This window comes from Capronia coronata (genome assembly GCF_000585585.1).
Source record: "Capronia coronata CBS 617.96 chromosome Unknown acBCG-supercont1.4, whole genome shotgun sequence".
NCBI lineage: Eukaryota > Fungi > Ascomycota > Eurotiomycetes > Chaetothyriales > Herpotrichiellaceae > Capronia > Capronia coronata.
In genome coordinates, this window is record NW_006912896.1 from 1,851,317 (window position 1) to 1,871,255 (window position 19,939).

General features: G+C 53.0%; 9 protein-coding genes across 9 annotated transcripts; 3 read left to right on the plus strand and 6 right to left on the minus strand.

Moving 5' to 3' along the window:
- Window positions 1-566: 566 nt before the first annotated feature.
- Window positions 567-1,616, minus strand: A1O1_05219 (solute carrier family 25, member 46; the record flags this gene model as incomplete). Its single annotated transcript, XM_007726105.1, has 1 exon — window positions 567-1,616. The coding sequence occupies one exon, from the start codon at window positions 1,614-1,616 to the stop codon at window positions 567-569; it is 1,050 nt and encodes a 349-aa protein (XP_007724295.1).
- Window positions 1,617-2,322: 706 nt separating this feature from the next.
- On the plus strand, window positions 2,323-2,770 carry A1O1_05220 (uncharacterized protein; the record flags this gene model as incomplete). The annotated part of the gene is made up of 2 exons (XM_007726106.1): window positions 2,323-2,431; window positions 2,484-2,770. 2 exons carry the CDS (start codon window positions 2,323-2,325, stop codon window positions 2,768-2,770), a joined length of 396 nt encoding a protein of 131 aa, XP_007724296.1.
- Window positions 2,771-3,453: 683 nt separating this feature from the next.
- Window positions 3,454-4,422, minus strand: A1O1_05221 (uncharacterized protein; the record flags this gene model as incomplete). Its single annotated transcript, XM_007726107.1, has 1 exon — window positions 3,454-4,422. The coding sequence occupies one exon, from the start codon at window positions 4,420-4,422 to the stop codon at window positions 3,454-3,456; it is 969 nt and encodes a 322-aa protein (XP_007724297.1).
- A 1,657-nt stretch (window positions 4,423-6,079) lies between these two features.
- Window positions 6,080-7,293, plus strand: A1O1_05222 (uncharacterized protein; the record flags this gene model as incomplete). Its single annotated transcript, XM_007726108.1, has 2 exons — window positions 6,080-6,106; window positions 6,184-7,293. 2 exons carry the CDS (start codon window positions 6,080-6,082, stop codon window positions 7,291-7,293), a joined length of 1,137 nt encoding a protein of 378 aa, XP_007724298.1.
- A 1,539-nt stretch (window positions 7,294-8,832) lies between these two features.
- A1O1_05223 (uncharacterized protein) lies at window positions 8,833-9,693 on the minus strand (the record flags this gene model as incomplete). The annotated part of the gene is made up of 1 exon (XM_007726109.1): window positions 8,833-9,693. The coding sequence occupies one exon, from the start codon at window positions 9,691-9,693 to the stop codon at window positions 8,833-8,835; it is 861 nt and encodes a 286-aa protein (XP_007724299.1).
- Window positions 9,694-10,237: 544 nt separating this feature from the next.
- Window positions 10,238-11,574, minus strand: A1O1_05224 (CAMK/CAMK1/CAMK1-CMK protein kinase; the record flags this gene model as incomplete). Its single annotated transcript, XM_007726110.1, has 3 exons — window positions 10,238-11,064; window positions 11,116-11,272; window positions 11,323-11,574. The coding sequence occupies 3 exons, from the start codon at window positions 11,572-11,574 to the stop codon at window positions 10,238-10,240; spliced, it is 1,236 nt and encodes a 411-aa protein (XP_007724300.1).
- Window positions 11,575-13,146: 1,572 nt separating this feature from the next.
- On the minus strand, window positions 13,147-16,581 carry A1O1_05225 (uncharacterized protein; the record flags this gene model as incomplete). The annotated part of the gene is made up of 4 exons (XM_007726111.1): window positions 13,147-14,900; window positions 14,990-15,076; window positions 15,167-15,529; window positions 15,582-16,581. The coding sequence occupies 4 exons, from the start codon at window positions 16,579-16,581 to the stop codon at window positions 13,147-13,149; spliced, it is 3,204 nt and encodes a 1,067-aa protein (XP_007724301.1).
- Window positions 16,582-17,060: 479 nt separating this feature from the next.
- Window positions 17,061-18,422, plus strand: A1O1_05226 (ubiquitin-activating enzyme E1 C; the record flags this gene model as incomplete). Its single annotated transcript, XM_007726112.1, has 2 exons — window positions 17,061-17,122; window positions 17,174-18,422. The coding sequence occupies 2 exons, from the start codon at window positions 17,061-17,063 to the stop codon at window positions 18,420-18,422; spliced, it is 1,311 nt and encodes a 436-aa protein (XP_007724302.1).
- Window positions 18,423-18,671: 249 nt separating this feature from the next.
- A1O1_05227 (DNA-directed RNA polymerase I and III subunit RPAC1) lies at window positions 18,672-19,854 on the minus strand (the record flags this gene model as incomplete). Its single annotated transcript, XM_007726113.1, has 2 exons — window positions 18,672-19,748; window positions 19,810-19,854. 2 exons carry the CDS (start codon window positions 19,852-19,854, stop codon window positions 18,672-18,674), a joined length of 1,122 nt encoding a protein of 373 aa, XP_007724303.1.
- Between the last annotated feature and the right edge of the window lie 85 nt (window positions 19,855-19,939).

Consider the following 19,939-nt stretch of genomic DNA (forward strand, 5'->3'; position numbering starts at 1 on the left):
TTCAGCACTGTAATAAATTCCACAGAACATGCTGACGCGAGAGCAAATGCAAAGGTGTAACAGCGGATGCTGCCGATGTTGTTTCCCCCCCGAGACATGATTCCGAGAGATGGTGAATAGGATGAGACATGCAACGCCGACGCCTCATCCTGTGTGCAAGTTGAATACCCGACACCGTGGATAGTTCATGTTTCTTCGCCTCATACGTTGTTTTCCAGAGACACAGAAGGCGGTGGGTTGATGTCGACCGCTTGGCATCAACAGACCCCTATCTGAGGAGCCCTGGAAATGGACCAGCTCCGTGTCGGCCACGAAGCCAGCATCAAATATTTGGTGCACTGTTGTCCGACTGATCCACGCACCTCATACCAGCAGCTGAAAGCGCACTGCTTCATTCTTTCGTTTCTATGAACACACTCTTCAAGGGACACCGCTTCTTGAGGAATGAAATACCGCCTCTCCACAGAGGCGTTGAGAGAGTTTTGTGTTCATGCTAGTTCATTCAAACCAACTCATCGCGCCTATGCCGCAAACTGGATCGACAGTGTGGTAGCCATGGCAAAAGCCTACCCAAAATACCGCCTCAAAGTCTCGTAAATGCTAAAGATGATTGCCGAGCTCGGGGCGCTTCGGAAAACAGTGATGCCGCAGCCGCGATAGAACCCCTTGAGTCCTTGCTCGCGCCACAACTCCCGTCCGGTAGATGCAAAAGTCATCTTGTTCATGACTGATTTCTCGGCGACGCTCGTCTGCATCCGAGACTTGATCGTGTCGGCAGGGTAGAAAATGAAGTTGTATGACATGCCAGCAGCGGCGCCGGCGCACATCTGCTGCCAGATCTTGACGTCCGACAACTGCGACACAGACGGATCGTATTTGGAAAAGAGCATCTTCACTCCCTCGTAGGAGCCAAACCAGGCAGCGGAGCCCCCAGTTTCACGGATCAGAGTCCCTAACTGACCATGCCAGAAACCGAGAATGCCGTGGGTTCGAAATATTGTCCGGATCAGGGCTAGAGGTCCAGGTGGGTGGGTTATATTGTAGCCCAATTGTGCGGCCAGATCGGACGGCGGGACGGGGACTTGCATTTTACACTTGACCAGCTCAATCGGCGTGAGGAGGAGCGACGTGAACGCTCCGGAGGCAGCGCCGCATCCGACAAGGTAAGGAAAATCCAGCTTGACCTTGCCGTTGTTCTGGTCGCGGAGAGCGCGGAGGGATGGGGTGTTGGCAATGATTATGTCCTGGGCAATCCGGTAACTGAAGAACAACGAGGATGTCTCAATCGCCGCTCCGAGCAATGGCGCACTGATCCCTCGGTAGAGGGACACAAACGGGCCCTCAGGCGCCCGAAACGCAGCGGAGAAGGCATCGAGGGGTCCTCGAAGCCGCGGGGCCCCAGACTCTGTTGGCTGTGACTGTAGCCGGACCTTGATCGTGTCGAAGGGGTATTCCACAAACTTGCCCAGTATCCCTGCTATTGACCCAAATGTAATGTCCTTCAGCGCCTCGACGCTCTGATTTGGCGGGGTGAGCACCTCGGCTTGGGGTGGGCTTGGCTGGTGGACCGGCTCGAGGCCGTTGACAGTCGGCAGCTCATCTTTGAAGACTGCCATGCAGAGGAATGAAATCGATGGACGATGACCAAAACCCGGACTGTAAGGAGGAAGGATGCTATTGTAGGGGCATGTTGCGATATGCGGAAGGTTGACCCTCGCAATGATAGAGGGAAAGAGGGCCTTCTTGAAGAGTGCGCGAGGCGGTGTCGATGCGGTGGAGAGGCGAGACTGGGAGTTGGGTTCACCGGCAGTTTTCACTCGAAACTGGAAGCAATCAAGGCTTCATGCACGATGATAGACTGTGAATGGTCCGATTGACACCGCCAATGCATGCTAGAGATGCTTGAGAGACAAAATTTGCACCGATGTCGCGAGTTCAGCTTGTCACATTGGACCTTATTTTTTTTCTGGGGACGCACGAGGATGGAACGAGGGGCGGGCATAGGACGGAGAGTGAGTGAGTAACTTGAACGGCGTCTCAAAGATCGGAGAAAAATGGATGGATTAGGAATGGCGCAGACACTGATGTACGCTAAGATAGATAATGATTATCAGATTATTATCAGATTAGATTAACAATTTCTGCTGCTTCGGACTAGCCCCTCGAGTGGTTGCAGTCAAACTTGAACTATTTTGAACTGGACATTATTGTCGACGGTGCTACGGGGTTTCTGCACTGTGCTATACTAGTATACCACGGTCTCCCTGATACCCGTCTGGATTGTATAACTCTAGTCATCCATTTCTACAGAGGCCAGTCGCAATGTCTGTCGATACAACGACCGCTCCTCAGGCCGCCGCAGGTTCAACAAGCGCTGCGGTTCCTGCTGATTCGGCACAAACCGCACAAAAACCCGGCATGCGTGTCAATGGTAGACGAAATTCGACCTGCATACTACTTCTTTGATATTAATCTATGTGTAGGCAAGAACTGGCATGCTCCAAAGAAGCCGTTCCGTCCAACGGCAGGCCAGACATCCTACGCCAAAAGAAAAGAACAAGACGAGATCAAAAGGGCGATAAAAGCGAAAGAACAAGAACTGAAAGACGAGCAGGAGCAAGAACGGGCCCACCGAATACAGGTCATCAGAGATCGGAGAAAGGCCAAGGAAGAAAAGGAACGGTACGAAAAGATGGCCGAGAAGATGCACAAGAAATTGGTGGAGAGGAGGAAGCGGAGAGAGAAAAGGAACAAATTGCTCAAAAGTTGATCGTCGTCTGTTGGATATTGGATGTCCACAGCTACATCATCCATATCTGTCGGGCCCTGGCTGGGACCAGCGAACGACTCGGACAGCACCGCAACTGCCAACGCAATGCATCTGACCACCAGGCCATCACACCAGGCCGCCATGGTCTGCATATGAGTGCATATGGAAGAGGAATATGTCCATGAGTTGAGACTCCGATTCACCGCTCATGCTGGTTTTGGGGTTGGGGCTGGGATGCGCATGATCACCACACCCGTTCCAAGAATATACGGGATACAGTGGCCAGCAAGGTATGCCAACTCGGCACTATGAAGGCCTTAAAGAAGGTCGCACGACAGACTCCCCGGCCACTCTCAGAACTCGGCGACATCCGAAGAAGCACTTTTCAAAGTCATCAGATCAAGGACAAGACGATGGGGTTTCTGGCAGAAAGTCCGCCCCAGCAAGCCACATGTACTTCTCCAGGGGATGTGAATGGCCAGCTGCGGAGGACTGTAAGGAAGCCATGAGCAGCACAGGGGTGGCCGAGGTGGCAAGTTGCACGCTCACAGATAGCAGCATGACAATAAAAACTCGGACAAATCTTCGAGTAGTCATCATGCCAGTGATTGTACATCGATTCGAGCAACTCAAAAGGGGCCCCATCAGCTCGAAGATTTAATCTTCTCCTTTTGTCTCAGGTCTCAACGTTTCACAAACGGAATGTCCGTAACAGAACTGCCGATTTTGAGCTTCAAAAGCGAGAATTTGATTTTTAGTCCACGCCATTCATCCACCCCAAGATCCCTGACTTGCTGTTGCTTTTGTTTCTGATCGTCCGGCACCTGCAAAGTCCAAGCAATACTGATATGAAACGCGCCCGACCTATCAACGTTTCGGCGCGAGCGTTTCGATATTCCATCATCAGCGTCGTCGTAGAGCGTGGGGACTTGAAACTGTCGCGCGATGCCATTGCACGCTGACAAGAGCGTGTTCAACTCATCGTTCTCAGGCCTGCTGAGCCTCAAAACCAGAAAGGACCTCGACCGATCCTGATTGGCGACCCAGTCGAGTCCAACCACTTCGACCGTAAATGGCTTCAGCTTCAGATGGCTGTTGGTCACTTTGTTGACCAGACTTTGTTGAAACACGGTTTTCTGCTCCGTCTTCAATACTAGGGGGGCGGATAGACTGACGTGAAGGGGCAGTAGGGCTCCCAACTCTGAGCGTAGGAAGCTGTGTAGTTTGACGTCTTGGATGCTATGGCTCGACATTGACTGTAGAGCAGCTTCTGCGCTCTTGAGCAATTTGTCAAGGATCTCGACCTCGGATTTGGAGGGAGACCATTCCAGATAGACGTGTGTCGGCCAATTCCCGACGACGTGAGGGACTTGACGCGTTCTTCCGGCGTGCAGCGAGGGATCGTCTGTAGCCGAAGTCCTCACGTTCGTGGCGTATAGTGAGTGGAAGGAGGATGGAAGTTGTGGAGGCGGCTTCGACTTGACTTTGGCTCGGACGGGTTCTGTATCTCTATCTCCTTGTTCTCCTTGAGCCTTGCGCTTTCTAGTCCTGTCGCCACTACCGTTCTGCTTGTCGTGGTTACATTTTTCGGTCTGGCCGGCGTCTGAAATCGAATTGGAGTCCGATTCCGAGTCTGTGTAGTCGACCAGCATCGCCGGGGTTGAGTGTCAGGGAAAACAAGGCATGCTGCTAGTCGCAGTGGTGGTTGGGGAGGACTTCTACAGTAATCCGCCCCGGAAGGAAGAGGCGTGGTTGATCGTATGCTCTGTTCCTCGTCCTGCTATGGATAAAGGGCCGGCGTGGAGCAGGCTGTGAACCTGGAAGAAGTGGGATTTAGGGCAAGGTAGGAACTGAATATCAGTACAAGATGGACTTTTAGGCGAGAGCTCTGATGACGGCGTTGGTGAATTTTGGCGTTGGACTGTTATGTTGACAAAGGTCAGGATCGCTTCTATTCATGGGAAGTTACAATGGTTCCCAAGTCGTTACATTTTAGGTTTCTACACAAGACGAGGCACGTGTTGGGACATCAATTCGAGTTGGCATCTGGAGTGAGGCCGAATACTGGGGATTCATCATTCGAGCAGGTGCAGGTAGCCCAGCTTGGCTTGCAGGCCAGTAAAATAGCCAGGTATATTGTGTTGAGCTCTCGAAGATGTTAAAGAATTACAGTGATTAGTGTGTACACGAGGACTGTAGAGCTCTACGGGCAACGAGCAGGTAAGCTGTAAGCTGTGCCAGCCTTCTGCCTTGATCTCCCACGAAGCCATCAAGGTGGCTTACCTTCGCGTCCTGAAGAACGTCACTACCCGTCGAGGCCGTGAAAATCACAGCCTTTCTTGTGACAAGGCTTGTACGGATCCCAGGCACAAGGATGTGCAGACAAGGATGATGGTGACGAGGTCAAAATGTCTCAGAGATCCCTGCAAAATCCGAGGTGATGATGTTAAAGTTTTGTGACGTTGCTGGCTTCCGACGGGACACCGGAGACTGCTTATATCAGCGCACAAATCGGCCAAGTAGAAGAAACAACCCTGAAGCTGAGGAATGAACTGCACAGAAGTCTCGTAAACTGTGGGTGTGCAGTGGTATACGCGTCAAATGCAGTAGACTTGAAGGGACGACGGTTCAGGTCTCTCTCTGTACCTGGTCTGCCTGCGCCTGCGCCTTATGCAGCAATGTGCATGCGGTACCTGGCACGATTGAACCTCGACCCTTATTATTGTATTTTAGGTGTGTCTATATGTTAGATGCTGGTCAAAACCCTGTAGTGGTACCTAATGCTAGCGGCTACTAGTTAAACCTATTAGGGTACTAGTACATTCACTAACAACCCACTCCTCAATCCACCATGACATCGACCTACCAGCATGATGGAGCAATACGTACCACCACTGACTAACCCGGCAATCCATTCACTAGTCGCTAGCTACCTTCCTCCGTCCACCACCACACAAAGGCTGCTCTCGACTCTCTACCCGTGTGCTACTAACACTGTGTTGCGGCTATGGAGGCATTTTATGTGGAGGAGCCATCATTGAAGACTCGGAGCTCGTGTACACACGCCCGCTGCCCACCTGCCATCTGCCCGCCATGCTCCGGTTGATGTGGAGCCTATGACTTCTTTCCTTCTCTTCCCTCTCATCATCGCATGAGCTGAGTGAGATAGCATCCTCTCTACTCTTCACACTACCACCACCCTCTTCGTCCTCCTCACCATATATCGATACTTTTTACCACCGACGCTGTCTTGTCCACCCTTTCCGCTACTCGCGCAGGACATCGTACACTGCGGCGACCGGGTTCAAGATGGAGACCGCAAGCGACAAGGAATGGGTACGTCACCGCACACACCGTGTTCCAACCAAACCCGGTTGAACGTCGCTGCGGAAGGCTGACCTCTTCTTTCGCAGGCGAACAAATATCTTCTTGACCCCTTGAATGCGCCTGAACCATCGCAAGAGGATGGCCCAGGCAACACTTTCCGACCAGGTACTACTGTCTCTGCGGTCCCTGCTTCACCTCCCAGCACCTCAAAGACTGCTTCGGGTCGGCGGCTCTCGAAGAACAATCCATACCGCAAGAACTCTCTATCTACCACAACCACGACCGAGATCAGACGGAGCGCTTCGCTGCACAGTCCCACCAGCAGCCATGGCCGCGCAAGCCTAGTCGCCTCGCCCCGATCTCCAGTGGCTTCGCCGACCATGAGGCAGTCTTCCAACCCCCAGTCACCTCGGTCTCCAAGTCACAGACAGGAGGCTTTTGGCGACAAGTCTACAGGAAGCGGCCGACGCAGGGGAAGTTCGCTATCCGAGCGGTATCCCGGCGACATGTCACACCGGCCATTGGATCAATTGGCGAAAGAGAAGGCTGTCGCAGACCGCGCGCGTCATGCCACCAAGAAACATCACATTCAGCCAGATGTGATCGACAGCTTGGACGACAGCGGAGGTTCTGCATGGCATCACGGAGGTCCCTACGATGCCACATTGTATGCCCGGAACAATTCCTCCAATTCGCCTCTTGCCGCCGTGGCCGACTCCAACGCCGAAGCTCTCAAGGCCACCCCCAAAGAGAAAATCATTGACAGTGTCGTGCGCCATCGACCTCTTGATGGCGTTGCAGCTTACCCGCCAGGATTTGAGGACCCCATGGGTAACTCGTACGAATACGAAGAAGGCGAGAATATGATGGTCGAGAACAGTCCCGGCGGCGGCGCTTACAAACGATGGCCCGGGATCCCATATCTTCCCGAGGACATCAAAGGCAAAGGCGAGCCCAGCTACAGCATCGAGAAGGCCTTGAAAGAGCATTCGATCCGTGACGATGGTGTCGGAAGTGAGGGCATCGAACTGCAGTCCAGACATCGCAGCAGCAGTGGTGCCATCGCCACAGCGGACTCCAGCTGGGACAATGGCTCGGGGCAGATGGGCCGCAGTGGCAGCATCAGCAAAAGGCTGAGTGGTGGCTTGAAGAAGAGATTCGGCAGTATCAAAAGACGAAGCCACCATGAAGAGTAACTGGCCCCGAATGCTTTTCATCTCTTATTGGAAATTTCAAACTACATGTCTTGTTGTACGGGAGGGCTCCGGGATGGAGTCGGGTATAGACACACCTGTGGTGATGCTGGTGATGGTGGCGGCGGTATTCTTGGATACACCATGGATCCAGGAGGAACATGGTGACCTGGATTGGGAGGGAAATGAAACCGGACTATCAGTAACGGGCAGGGACCAATAGGTTCTCTGAGTGTGCGTGTATCAATAGGTGTAATTCTGGACAAAGCAAACGACCTTCGCTTGGTAATGCTCTCGAATGTGGTGTTCAGAGGACTCGGATCTCTCTATCTCTCTCCTGTATGACTCTTTCTCAGACGTCTCCAGGCCGTATAGCGTGCTGGAGTCTGATGTCTTGCCATCCGCATGTTCTCTTTCTTGTACGCGTGCAGTCGTTGATGGACAGGTGGTTCATTTCATGTGTATTCAAATCTCCAGTCTCCTGACCTCTTTCTTCATTCTATGTATATTTCCAAATCCAGTGCATTGCAGTGTCAAGAGTACCGAGCTTCAGGTCGTTCTAGAAGAGACCGTCCCTGTGCAACCGAGGCGTTTGGTTCTGTTCTTCTCCCAAATCACCTGTAGTCGTCGTTCCTTTTTGTTCCCCGAGAAGGGCACACACCATCTTTCGCACAGATGCAGTCAAAGATGCCACACATTCACCTCTTGCGATGAACGAATAGATATCTGTCATGCAACTTTTGCTCAAATCTCCCCCTTACTGACCAACCGGAGCTGGGGTGATTTCGGCAGTGATAAAATGATAAAAGTTGGCACCAGCTTGTGGATATCAACGAGCTGAGAACTGCGAGCTGAGCATGTGCGGGTTCTATCCCGGTCCTGATCCGGAAGGCCGAAGGTACAGACGGTGTCTGTGATGAAGCTTGAGGAGCGTAAGCTCGTCTTTGGCGCAATTGCTCGAGAAAGAAGGCCAGGTGTCCCTGCAAGGGCGGGTGTTACCGAACCTGATCACGCGGACCGATACCCTGTATAGTATGGTACTGTACATCTCTGCCGAGACTGAAAGCCACAAGAGATGGATCTGGACCTGGACCTGTTTCGATTTCAAGGGTGTGCGATATGTTATTTGACAAGAGGCCGCAGAAACAACTGTGCGGTCGAGTGGTAGTTCGTGCGCTGTAGTTTGCTGCATGGCTTTTGAGGAAAGCTGCGCAGGAGGCGGATGAAGGTCAGGAAATCGAGTTTCTGGTGTCTTAGAGAGGTGACGTTCAATGCATAGTTTTCCATTCGTTCGGATGTCGATAGAGCTCCGACAGTCTGAGATGCGTAGCCGCTTGTCCATTGAAGGTCCAAAACTCGCGAATGGGCCTCACATGCGCATATACCACATACAGCTGTGGCATTCATCGTGGCCGCAAAGGTCCTCTGCGGATCTTCCGGTCATGCTCGGACCGTTGCGTACAAGACGAAACATCATCAAAACCAGCACCAGAAGCAGAATTTGGCCTGGAACTTGGCCTGGAACCAGGACTTGGACTTGCATCAGACAGCACTGCCAAAGTCCTCCTTCGCATCAGGCCGATCCCAAGTCTGAGTCTCGAGCCGTCGAACCCTCTGTTCCAGATCTTGAATCTTAGCAAGATTCTCCTTCTTGGCCGCCTCTTGCAGATCGAAAGTCTTCTTCAACTGCTCCAGCATGAACGGCTCCAACGTACTCTTCTTCCCAGCTCTGTAGTCATAGACGACGACATCCTCGAAACACCGGGCCGCCGGCCGCTGCCGCCGCTCCGACATGATGAGCACATCCAGCACGAGCGACTCGGAGGTCTCGTCCGGCCGCGCCCGCAGCTTGTGGTACACCGAGATGCGGTCGGGCCAGGTCATGGGGAACTTGTAGTCGACGGTGATGCTCTTGAGGATGAGGCCGATGCCGCGCGACGTGACGAGCTCCCTCCACGCGCGCTTGTGCGCCGGGTCTACGTGGTCGCTGTAGTTGAGGATCCAGTTGCAGCGCCCGCTCTCCGCGTACCGCACGTACATGACGTTGTTGACGTGGCCCATCGAGTCCTGCTCGCCCCAGACGATCTGGTGTCGGTGTAAGCCCGCTCTTGTCTCGTCGGTCAGGAACCCTTCGCTGCCGGCGACGAGTTCGCGCCACTCTCGACCGAGCGTGCGCAGGATCTGGCCCGCCTCGTCCACTTGCGGCGCCGACATGCCGAACGTGATGCATTTCCCGATCCGCGTCTTCGTGTCGCTCAGCCAGCGCGGCGACACGGCGGTCTTGCTTTCTCCGTGTGCGGGGGCGCGCACCGAGTAGGACTGGCGAGGAGGTGTAAGCCGCCGAACCGGAATGGAGACACCGACGGCCTGAAAGGCACGTCGAAGAGCGCGTTGAGGTATCATTGTCGGTCAGCGGGACATAACTTTGAGGAGGGCGCTTATGAGGATCGTTGTCGCAGCCGGAATACTACAGAGACTACGAGACTGGGGAACATGATGTGCTTTTTCGGCATCTCCGTCCGGGAGAACCTCGGTGGCGAGGCTGAGTGGGATGGGCAAACCCCCTTCCCCCTTTTCCACTCCAATGATCAATTTGATCGAGCCAACTCTCCTCAAAGAGAAACTCGGTCTCTGTAGGCTGTTGCAGGACTTACGCTCAAGGGACGGGTTACTTCATAATGATCAATTTGAATCTTCGCTATCTGGCCTGCTCAGAGACTCTCCGCTAAAGCAAATGAATGAATTGAATGCAGTCGATTCACAGCAGCCCAGAAACCCACGTCAGACAGATATCAAAACAGGCCAAACACACGAGCATCGTCCGTCAATCAGGGTATCGTCGTCTCTTCGAGTGAAAGGGTATCATATCAGCTCATGGTCTGAAAATCAGCTCGGCCGCTATCCTCGGGATACACATATTTTGCAGCCCGCCAGTCCCAAGTGTGGGCTACTTCTGGCCGGAAAAGCTCTTTCTCCGTTCGTGCTCTTTCGTGACCTTAGCCACCAGCTTGTCGGTTTGCTCCTTGTCCTTCATCTCCCTCACTTTGGCCAAAACCACCTCTCGGAAGATGGCACTCTTTGCCGCGTTACTCATGGCTCTTTTCTCCGGGGCGTCGTTCGTGGTAAGACCTCGGCCGGGAGATACGCCTCGGATATGGTTCTTGACCGCCAATCCGGCAGCGTTTTGTGCATTCGCAGGTATGTCGTTTGCGTCGGGAGAGCCTGGCTCCTCTTCATCCAGCACCTTGAGGGTTTCGATCCGGTTGGCCAGTTTGACCAATTCGATACCACGTTTCAATTTCATCTTCGCCAAGTAGGACCGGATTTCTGGCAAGAGATCATGTTCTGAAGCCGTCTCGCCTGTCAACCATCTGTGTTTGAGCGCCTCTTTGCTGGTGGCACGTTTGTCGGGATTTGGTTGTAGGAGGGTCATTATGAAGGCTTTGGCGTCTTTGCTGACATCCTTCCAGTATCGTTCATGGAAAATGATGCGACCACTTCTGCATTCATCTATGAGGTCGGTAAGGTTCTCCGATCGGAAAGGAGAGTAGCCACAGAGGAGGGTGTAGGTGATCACTCCCAAAGACCACATGTCAACCGGTTTGCCGTGTCCTTGCTTCAGCATGACTTCTGGCGCAGCATAACCAAACGATCCGGCCATAGATGTCAGAACGGCACTTGGGCCGTCGAGCGCTTTGGCAATGCCGAAGTCGGCAAGCACCAGTTGGGAGTCGGGGTCCCTGGTCAGGTAGAGAAGGTTCTCAGGCTTTAAGTCTGCAATGATGCGTGGTTAGAATGCGTCTCAAAGTAAACCACAATACACACCTCTGTGGACGATATTGCGTTCATGAAGATAGTCGACTGCCTCAAGGACCTGCTTGATCGTCTGCGATGCATCCTTTTCGGTGAATTTGCCTTTGTCGCAAATGCGATCGAACAGTTCGCCTCCGGTAGCCAGCTGAGTTACGATGTAGAACTTGTCCTATCATCGAGTCAATACTCAGGAGATCCAGGGAGCCTCTCAGAACTTACTCTTGACTCAAACCAGTCCACAAACTTGACAATATGAGGGTGGTCCAGAGTCTGCAGCATCCTCAACTCATCGTAGACCATTTGTTCATTGCCCTTGACGCTCTTTTTCAGGATGATCTTGACGGCAACCTTGTCCCCGTTGACCTCGGCTTCCCGAACGATGCCATATGTGCCTGCTCCAAGAGTCTTACCAAATCGATATTGTGCTTTCTTTTCGTAACTCTCAGGCTGGCCTTGCAGCTTGTTCAACATACCCGTCACTAAAAGTCGTCTGATTAGCCCGGGATTCTGGACAGGTTATGCGTGGATGAAGACATGACGCTGCACCATCTCCCCACGCTCCCACGTAAACATCCCTGAGCACAGTCCTCCACAGCAAGAAGTCCAACAGCTCATGTTCTAAATGGGCAGAAGAACTTACAACTCATTGTTGCGACTGCTCAGGCTGTGCCTGCGCACCGACTTTCCTGGTGTGTCAAGATGCCTCGGGCGAGTTTCAAGGGCGTAGGAAGGGAGGATATTGTTTACTTGGTCGTCTCGAAGGAGCCAGAGGGAAGATAATTGAGGGAGACAGCGTAAAGGCGATCGCGCAGTCACTTTGTTCGCTACAGCCGCACACGGTAGGGATCCTGCGATGTTGCGGGGTAGGCTCGAGTGAGGCAGACAACAATGGAGAGCCACTGTGGACGGGATTCTGCAGGGACAAGGACGCGGCAAGAGCGAGAGATAGAAGAGATCGAGCGACAGAACAGGTGAGCTGAAGGATTGTTTTAGTTACCAGCTGCCAGAATACAGCAAGCAGGATGATGGCAAGCCGGTCAACCAGAATCACTGCACCTCATTGAAGGTGGTGATTTGGGGGCCTTTAGGCCGCGTTTTGTGGCGGAGCACTGCATGTGCACGGCTGTGCTCGAGGAGCTGAAGATGAAGGCGGCGAGCCAGCTTGCACAAAATAAGTGGCACCGCAAAATGATATAGGTGTCTACCTACCTGGTAGGGAAGCACTGCAGTCCGTAAGGTTTATACCAGGTATAATAGGCGTTCTCCTGCAACGTACTGTAGGTGTAGTTACCGCCTATTATCATTGAAGTTGTGAAGGGCGCCCCTACCAAGATCTGGCGGTGCCACTTATTATTTTGTTGAGGTGGCTCGCCGGGGAACGACCACATTACACGTACGTACTAGGTACCTAGGTACCTAGGTAGTACCGAATCGATCAATCAACCGAAAGCCTTGATGTACTACGCATATTACCACGTACTGCAGTGCTTCACAGCTGTGCAGTCACGGCAGTCTTCCTTGAGGATTAATAGGCAATGGCGCCAAAGGGGCGTATACCGGCTATTACACCTGTTGCAGCGTCCCGCGTGGATCTAATCATCAGCTGAACGGACTTCGAGAGCAGCTTGACGCCCAATATAAGGCGGCGAGGGCGGAGACTACACTCGAAACCGCCGAGGACGTACGTAGGTTAGGTATACAAGAGGCGGCAGGTACTGTACGTTGCAGGAGAACGCCTCCTGCATCGACCTTACGGACTACCTACCTAAGAGGTAGGCACCTATATCATTTTGCGGTGCCGCTTATTTTGTAAGATGGCTTGCTGGTTACGGACAGAGAAAGTAAGGAGGTACGAGTGAAAGGTAAATCAGGAGGGAGCAAACTGACTGCCACCAGCTAGACCCTGTGAAAGAATACTGATGCCCAAGGCAGCAGGGATTCAACCCGAGAAGTGATCTGGTCTATCTACAGAGTACCTAGATATCCGAGTTGTTGGAACTGTCCCAAGGAATGATTTGATGCCCACACCACAATCCCGAGACATCAAAAGGTATCGAAATCCGTTCCTGCCATCAGCCCCAACATTCGTCCTTGAAATTTCCTACCAATTTCCTGCCATTTGACCTGGATTCCCGCAACAAGCACCGTCCAGGGCATTGCCATGCCCAAACCCGGATCGGCGTCGACTTCAGTGATGGGAACGCGTTCCGCTAGTCCGGCAGCCCAAGAAACGAGTTCTGCCAACATATGGCCGAAATCTGTGACGAGGCGTTCTTCTGCCGTTGGGCCAGCTTCGACACTCAGGTCCAAAAGCGTCAGTAGAAGGTGAAGCGCGGGCGGAAGTATGATCGGGTCGTGCGCCAGTGATGGGATGGTATGAAGTTCCGTCAGAAGGAGGAGAGACTCGCGCGTCAGCATTGGTAGCTGTAGGGCGTTTGGACCTATTGTGGAAATGAGGACGACGAGCGTCTGCAGGCTCAGTTTCAGTAGCGAGGGATGCAAGAGTGTTGAGTTCGCGAGATAGGGAGTGGTGGAAAGTGCCGAGAGGAGAAGCGTCAGGCGTGAGCAGAGTGGTAGGTACAGCGCCTCGGAGAGCAGCTTGTGCAGGTCTTTGGGAATGCGCTTGGAGCGGGATTCGGCTTTGGCTGCTTCTTTGGCCGCCACGGCCATGCGTGAGGAGAACGTGCGAACTTTCAAGATGTCCGGCCCGGTGACCTTGTCGGCTGCTTCAAGGGCCATCGGTTGCAGAGTCCGATGGGATAGGGTGGTTGAGAGCATATCAATGGCGGATGTGGTGGCATAGGTTGAGTCGAGATGTGGTGGGAGTTTCTTGGACGGGAATGATGAACCGCCTTCTTGGGTTCGAGAAGAGACGGGCTGCTTCTCGATCTCATCGTCAATTCCCGCCAATTCTCGTGCTCCGAGGCCCATGGCTGTCAGCAGAGACGCCCGTTGTGATATCGAGAGATCTCCCTCAAAGTACATGCCTGCGAGCCAGGGACCCATGACTGCAGGCTTAGCGACTAAACATGCAATCAAAGCCTCGATTCTTAATTGATGCATTTCCTCCTTCGACATGCCTTCCTGGAGATTGACGAGAATCGCCGCCAGCTGGATGATGTTGGACGACAATTCATCGCCGAAGTTGGCTTTCCGACGGATCAAGCTGGGAGCTGTCTTGAGAGCAAGTTCCACCGTCGACGGATCATCGTTGGCATTGAGCTGTTTGATCAGCGATGTGATGTAGACCGGGGCGGAAGGCTTGTTACGATTGATGAGCGTAGGATCATCGTCCGAGTCAGAAGGATCGCTGTCAGGACGCGCGTAAGGACGAAGGCCGAGCTCCTCCTCGTCTGAGCCTGTATGTTCCGTTTCGTCAACTTCTTCGATCGCGATGACCTTCGAGCTATGAGGCTGAGAAGTCACGGATACCCTTTTCGGGCGAGCAGGTTTCGTGCTCCGTGAAGTGGCCTTCATCTTCCCTGGCGGTACTTCTGTTTTCGGCAGATCAGCCAGGCTCCCGATGCTGTCCCGGATGTTTACAAGATCCAGCCATCGTTGCGCGTCTTCTCCTTGTATCTCTTCTACACCAAAGTCCATCACCTTGTCGGGCTTGTCTATCGATTTTGACATCGCCACAGCCACTATCATACCCAAAAATCTTGCACGAGGTACGGACGCGGAGAGGCGAGTGGACACCATACGTAGGAAGGTGCTGGAGCTTGATATTTGCTTGACCGTTTGAGGGTTCAAGTGGTTGAGGTAGCCGAGAGCAAGTAGTATCGTCTGGGCAGTGGCTGGAAGTGTGGGAGAGACGTAAGCACAGGTTCTGCCACGGCAGGGAAAGAGGAGATGTGTTTGTCAGGAAACCGCTGAGTTTACTTACACTCCTGCTGTACGATCGGATCATGTTGGATCTGTATCTTATTGCCAAAGCGTTCCAAGCTCTTCTCAAGGACTTCCTGGAGCTTGTCTAAGAAATATTAGCCGTATGTCTAGTAGTAGAGGGAGGGCAGAGGGAGGGCAGAGGGAGAGCAGGGGGAGAGCAGAGGAGGGCACTCACCTTGATGTGACGCCAGTGTAGCAATAACCGCTCTTCTGGTGTCGAGACCAAGCCCAGCATATTCTCCATTCGTACTCGTCAGCCACTGAATCACATGTGCTTCAAGGATGGCATTGTTTTGCACGAGACCCTTGACCATGGCTGCCACTGCCCCAATCGTAGAGGAGTTGCTCATCAAGGATGCCCGGTCCTTCACAGTCCCAAGAGTACCTGGGAGAAACCTTCTTGCTAGGTCGCGGAGTATGGCATCGAAGAGGCCGGTCTGGTCGTAAGCAGGTAAGGGCTGCACCAAGTTGTGCAACGTCGTCCATAATGCTCGCTTTCCTAAGAGAAGTGAGGAATAAAGCTCAGTTATCAGTGTATCTAAAATCCAGTCAGTGGATGATTCGAACAGAGGCAACACGAGTCGTTATACCGCGATAACCAAGACTGAGGCCGCGTTTCAGTACTTGACAGAGCAAGTTCACCTGCGCGCTATTCGCTTGATTGGCTCCGTGTAGATCGACGGCAGCGGTTGATATGTTCCTTGCCAGCCATTGCGAGTACTGACGAGCGTCACCAAGCCAGGCGCTTGCCTCATATCGGACGTCAGAGTCACGCAGGGATGCAAGGACGTGGGCCATTGTCGAGAGGATTTTGCTGCCAGCTAAAAGGGATGTGATTTCCTGCCAGAAAACCCGCCGGTGTGTTTCGGTCTTGAAGAGGCTAAATGCATCGGAGAGGAAGCCCCGTAATGCATGGCTGCCGGAAAGAATAAGTGAGAGGACCGAGATCAAATCATCGAGTAAGGGACTCTCGTGATTTGGTGTCGTTGAGAACACCCGTCTGATCTGCATCAGTAGGGCACCCAAGCCCGCCACGCTATTCAGGCAGTTTAGTAGGGACCTTCTCATCTGCGCATCGCTTTTGCTTAGGTCCGAGCGGCGCAAGTGTAGCCACTGATCTGGGATGGTGACGGTGACCATTACGTTAACGATCTGGGACGCCTTCGGACCAGGTACTCGCACATTGAAGTCGTGTCTTCCATCAATACCATACTGCAGATATTGCAGAACTGCCGCCAGATCTTCCCTGTCAGGCTGGCTTTTCAAGATTTCGCGTGCATCGTCTGGCAGCGACGCCGACGCGGTCTCGGCTAGGTAGGACTTTTGAAGGAAGGCTGTGGAATCATGACGTTTGTGCTTTCTGGCAGTCGGCTGCGCTGAAACCGAGCTTTGAGTAGAGCCCACTGACGGACGAAGAGTGAATGGTTCACTTTGCACATCACTAACGGAGTTGTCGTCGAGGATGGATATCTTGGATCTGTTGCTCGGCGGCCTTGAGACTGTAGCGTCTTGTAGGGAAAGGCCCTCGAACTTCTCGATATTCTTTCGAAAGTTGCGGGCACCATTCGCGGGTCTGATGAGTTCTTCCATGGCTGCAGCCCATATTGAGATGGTGAGTCCTGAAGTTTTGGTGGAAGGCTTCACTGGGGAGATGTTGAAGTGGAATACTGCCGAGTAGAGAGTAGAAGGCTGCCGCAGCCTTGCGGCCATCCGCCAAGAACGCCACAAGGCTGAGATGAACTTCCTACTTTGACCTCATCAGCCTTGCATCTTCACTCTCCATCGAGTTGACGCTTGCAATTCCTCCAGGCAACACGCGCTCTTTCGAAGTCATTATCATCAAAGCTTGCCAAAGTAATCTGGTCCTTCAGGCGGGCCTCACAAGTCTGGGTTTCCACTACCATCCCAGACGACTTTCACAACCCAACCCAAGGATCCTTACTCGTCACTGCCATGTACCCATAATCAAGCCTCCCTTGAAAATCAGCAGAGAACCAAATAGCTCAAGTCGATGATTATAAGCCCTTGTCCCCAATCCGGACCCTCGTTCGTGAATACCAATCTCGACAATGTCAATATCTATAGCATCACTTCTTACTAATGGTTCCGCCACGGCGGGCCGGGAACGATGGTAAGGCAGTGTCCCCTCGAAAAGGGCCTGAAAACGTCTAACTACATGCAGGGGTTACCTAGACAAAGTGTTGTCAACAACGTCTCCATATGCAGGGGAGGAGTTTGTGCCAGGCGAAGAGACAATCAATGCACTTGAGACATCACGAGTTCTGGTGATCGGGGCGGGTGGGCTTGGATGTGAGATTCTCAAGGACCTCGCACTATCAGGCTTCAAGGACATCCATGTCATCGACATGGACACTATCGACGTGTCCAATCTAAACCGACAGTTCCTCTTCCGCGAATCCGACGTAGGAAAATCAAAGGCCGAAGTCGCTGCGGCCTTTGTCGAACGACGTGTGCCAGGAGTGAAGATCACCCCTTACAATGGGAAGATCCAGGACAAGGATGAGGAGTACTACATGCAATTCAAGCTCGTGATCTGTGGGCTCGACAGCATCGAAGCGCGACGTTGGATCAATGCCACCTTGGTCGATATGGTCGACATGGAAAACCCAGAGTCACTGAAACCCCTGATCGACGGCGGCACTGAAGGCTTTAAGGGCCAGGCTCGTGTCATCCTTCCCACGCTCACTTCTTGCATTGAATGCCAGCTTTCCATGCATGCACCTCGTGCGGCCGTGCCGCTCTGTACTCTGGCCACGATCCCCCGTCAGCCACAGCACTGTATCGAATGGGCGCACATCATCGCCTGGGAGGAACAGCGGAAAGGCGAGACCCTCGATACCGACGACCCGGAACACATCTCATGGCTGTATGCCACGGCATTGGCGCGTGCCCAAGAGTTCAACATCCCCGGCGTCACGTACTCCATGACACAAGGCGTGGTCAAGAACATCATCCCAGCCATTGCCTCGACGAATGCAATCATCGCCGCCGCCTGCTGCAACGAGGCTCTCAAAATCGCCACCTCCTGCGCGCCTTTCCTTGAAAACTATATGATGTATACGGGCGACTCAAACGACTCGGGGTTGTATACCTATACATTTGCTGCAGAGAAGAAGGATGACTGCCCTGTCTGCGGCAACCTAGCACAGGACATCACCGTTGACCCGGACATGAGGCTCGAGGAATTCCTCGCCAGCTTGGCCGAGCGGGCAGAGGCACAGCTGAAGAAGCCCAGCATTCGAACAGAGGCTCGGACGCTATATGTTCAAGCGCCAAAAAGCCTCGAGGAGCAGACGCGGCCGAACTTGGCCAAAAGGCTGAGGGACCTGGTTAGTGATGGCGAGGAGGTCGGGATCTCAGACACGGCATTCCAGATATCGTTCAAGTACAGGCTGTTTTTCCAGAAGTAGCTGTATGCGGACAGGGTGCTCAGCTAGAAGAGGGTAGTTCTGCTCAGTGCGAGGTAGAACCATGATGGAAGATTCCGAGATGACGATGACCGATTGTCCCAGTAAAATGGAAGACGAAGGGGATACAACACTTTTTCATCTTGTGACTGAGGTATCTAAAACTTAACATGAACGCCTTGCAATGCTGTAACGCCCCCTCCCATGCATACAATTCATCCGCCAGTTCATTACAAGTCCAAAGTCAAGCAACTATTTCTCCATCTCATCAAGCGCTCGGAGCAGCCTCTTAGCCTTGAATTTGAGGACGTTGACGCTCTCCAAGAACAGAACATCGCTAGGAAATTGTCCTGTACTTTCGACATTGAATATGAAATGGTCTTGCACTCGGCCCAGCTTGACTTTGTCCTTGAACTCCTCGTGTCGGAGGCATTCTCGCGACACAGTGTCCCGCATGGGATCTTTGACGACGGCCTTCTCGTCACCCTCGCGGCCATGGTAGGCAGGTTCATCGGATGCAGCATCGGAGGGCGTGACACGCTCAAGGTCAATTACGCCGGGTGGGAAGCACTTTTGGAATTTTCTCGCATCGGCTCCAAGAATTGGCTTGGTAATGGTGATGGTGGGGAGTAGTCGATATGTGGCGGTTGCGACCGGACTGAATTTTGCATGATCACCACCTTTTCCAAGATGCGCATGCAGGATCATGTCGATTTCTTGACCTGGCCGCAACTTTGCGATCAGGATATCCGGACTGACCGGCTCGATGGGGCCGTCCCTGAAGTACTGCTCCTGGAGGCCCTGGACAGTCCATTTGATGTGTCGCGAGTAGACGCTGCTGTTGATGTACTTCTCCTCTGGCTCGGTCGCATTCTTGTCTGCGTGCGGATTGCGTTCGCATTTCACGTTCAGGCTCAGGACGATTGTGTTGTAGTCGGTCCGTTCCATACCGTCGAAGCCAATGTCCGGGTTTGGTTCGATGAACCATTTCAGCCATCTGAGCCCTTCGATGCTGCCCTTCAGGGGGATGAGGCCTAGCCGGTGCGCCAGGACTTCATCTGCAATCACCGAGGTGTTATTCTGCACGTAGACTTTTTCGATGGCCAACGTAGGGACTTCCGCAATGAGGATGCGCCGAAATGCGTTGGCAATGGAGGCGTCGACGCCAACCAGGGAGAATGTGGCTTCATCCGGCTCGTTCTGGTGGAAGTGGACTTTCAGATTCTGCTTGAATTTTGAGAGAGACCAGGAATCGTCTTCGCCGGCATGGTGGCCTGGGAAATCGGTCGAGGTGATGTTCGTGACGGTTTCGGCGTTGATTCCTACAATCTAGAATGTCTTAGCATGACTGCCAACCACCCACTGCACCACTCCTCAGACGAGACCTTACCTTCCGCTTGTCTAAGCCATCCTGCGATGGCTGGATGTGAGCCATGAATAGCTTGGTGGGTAGACTGCGTTGCCAGTCGTACTTACTAGTAGAACTGTGTTTCTCTCGACGAAAAAAAGATGCGAGAGTC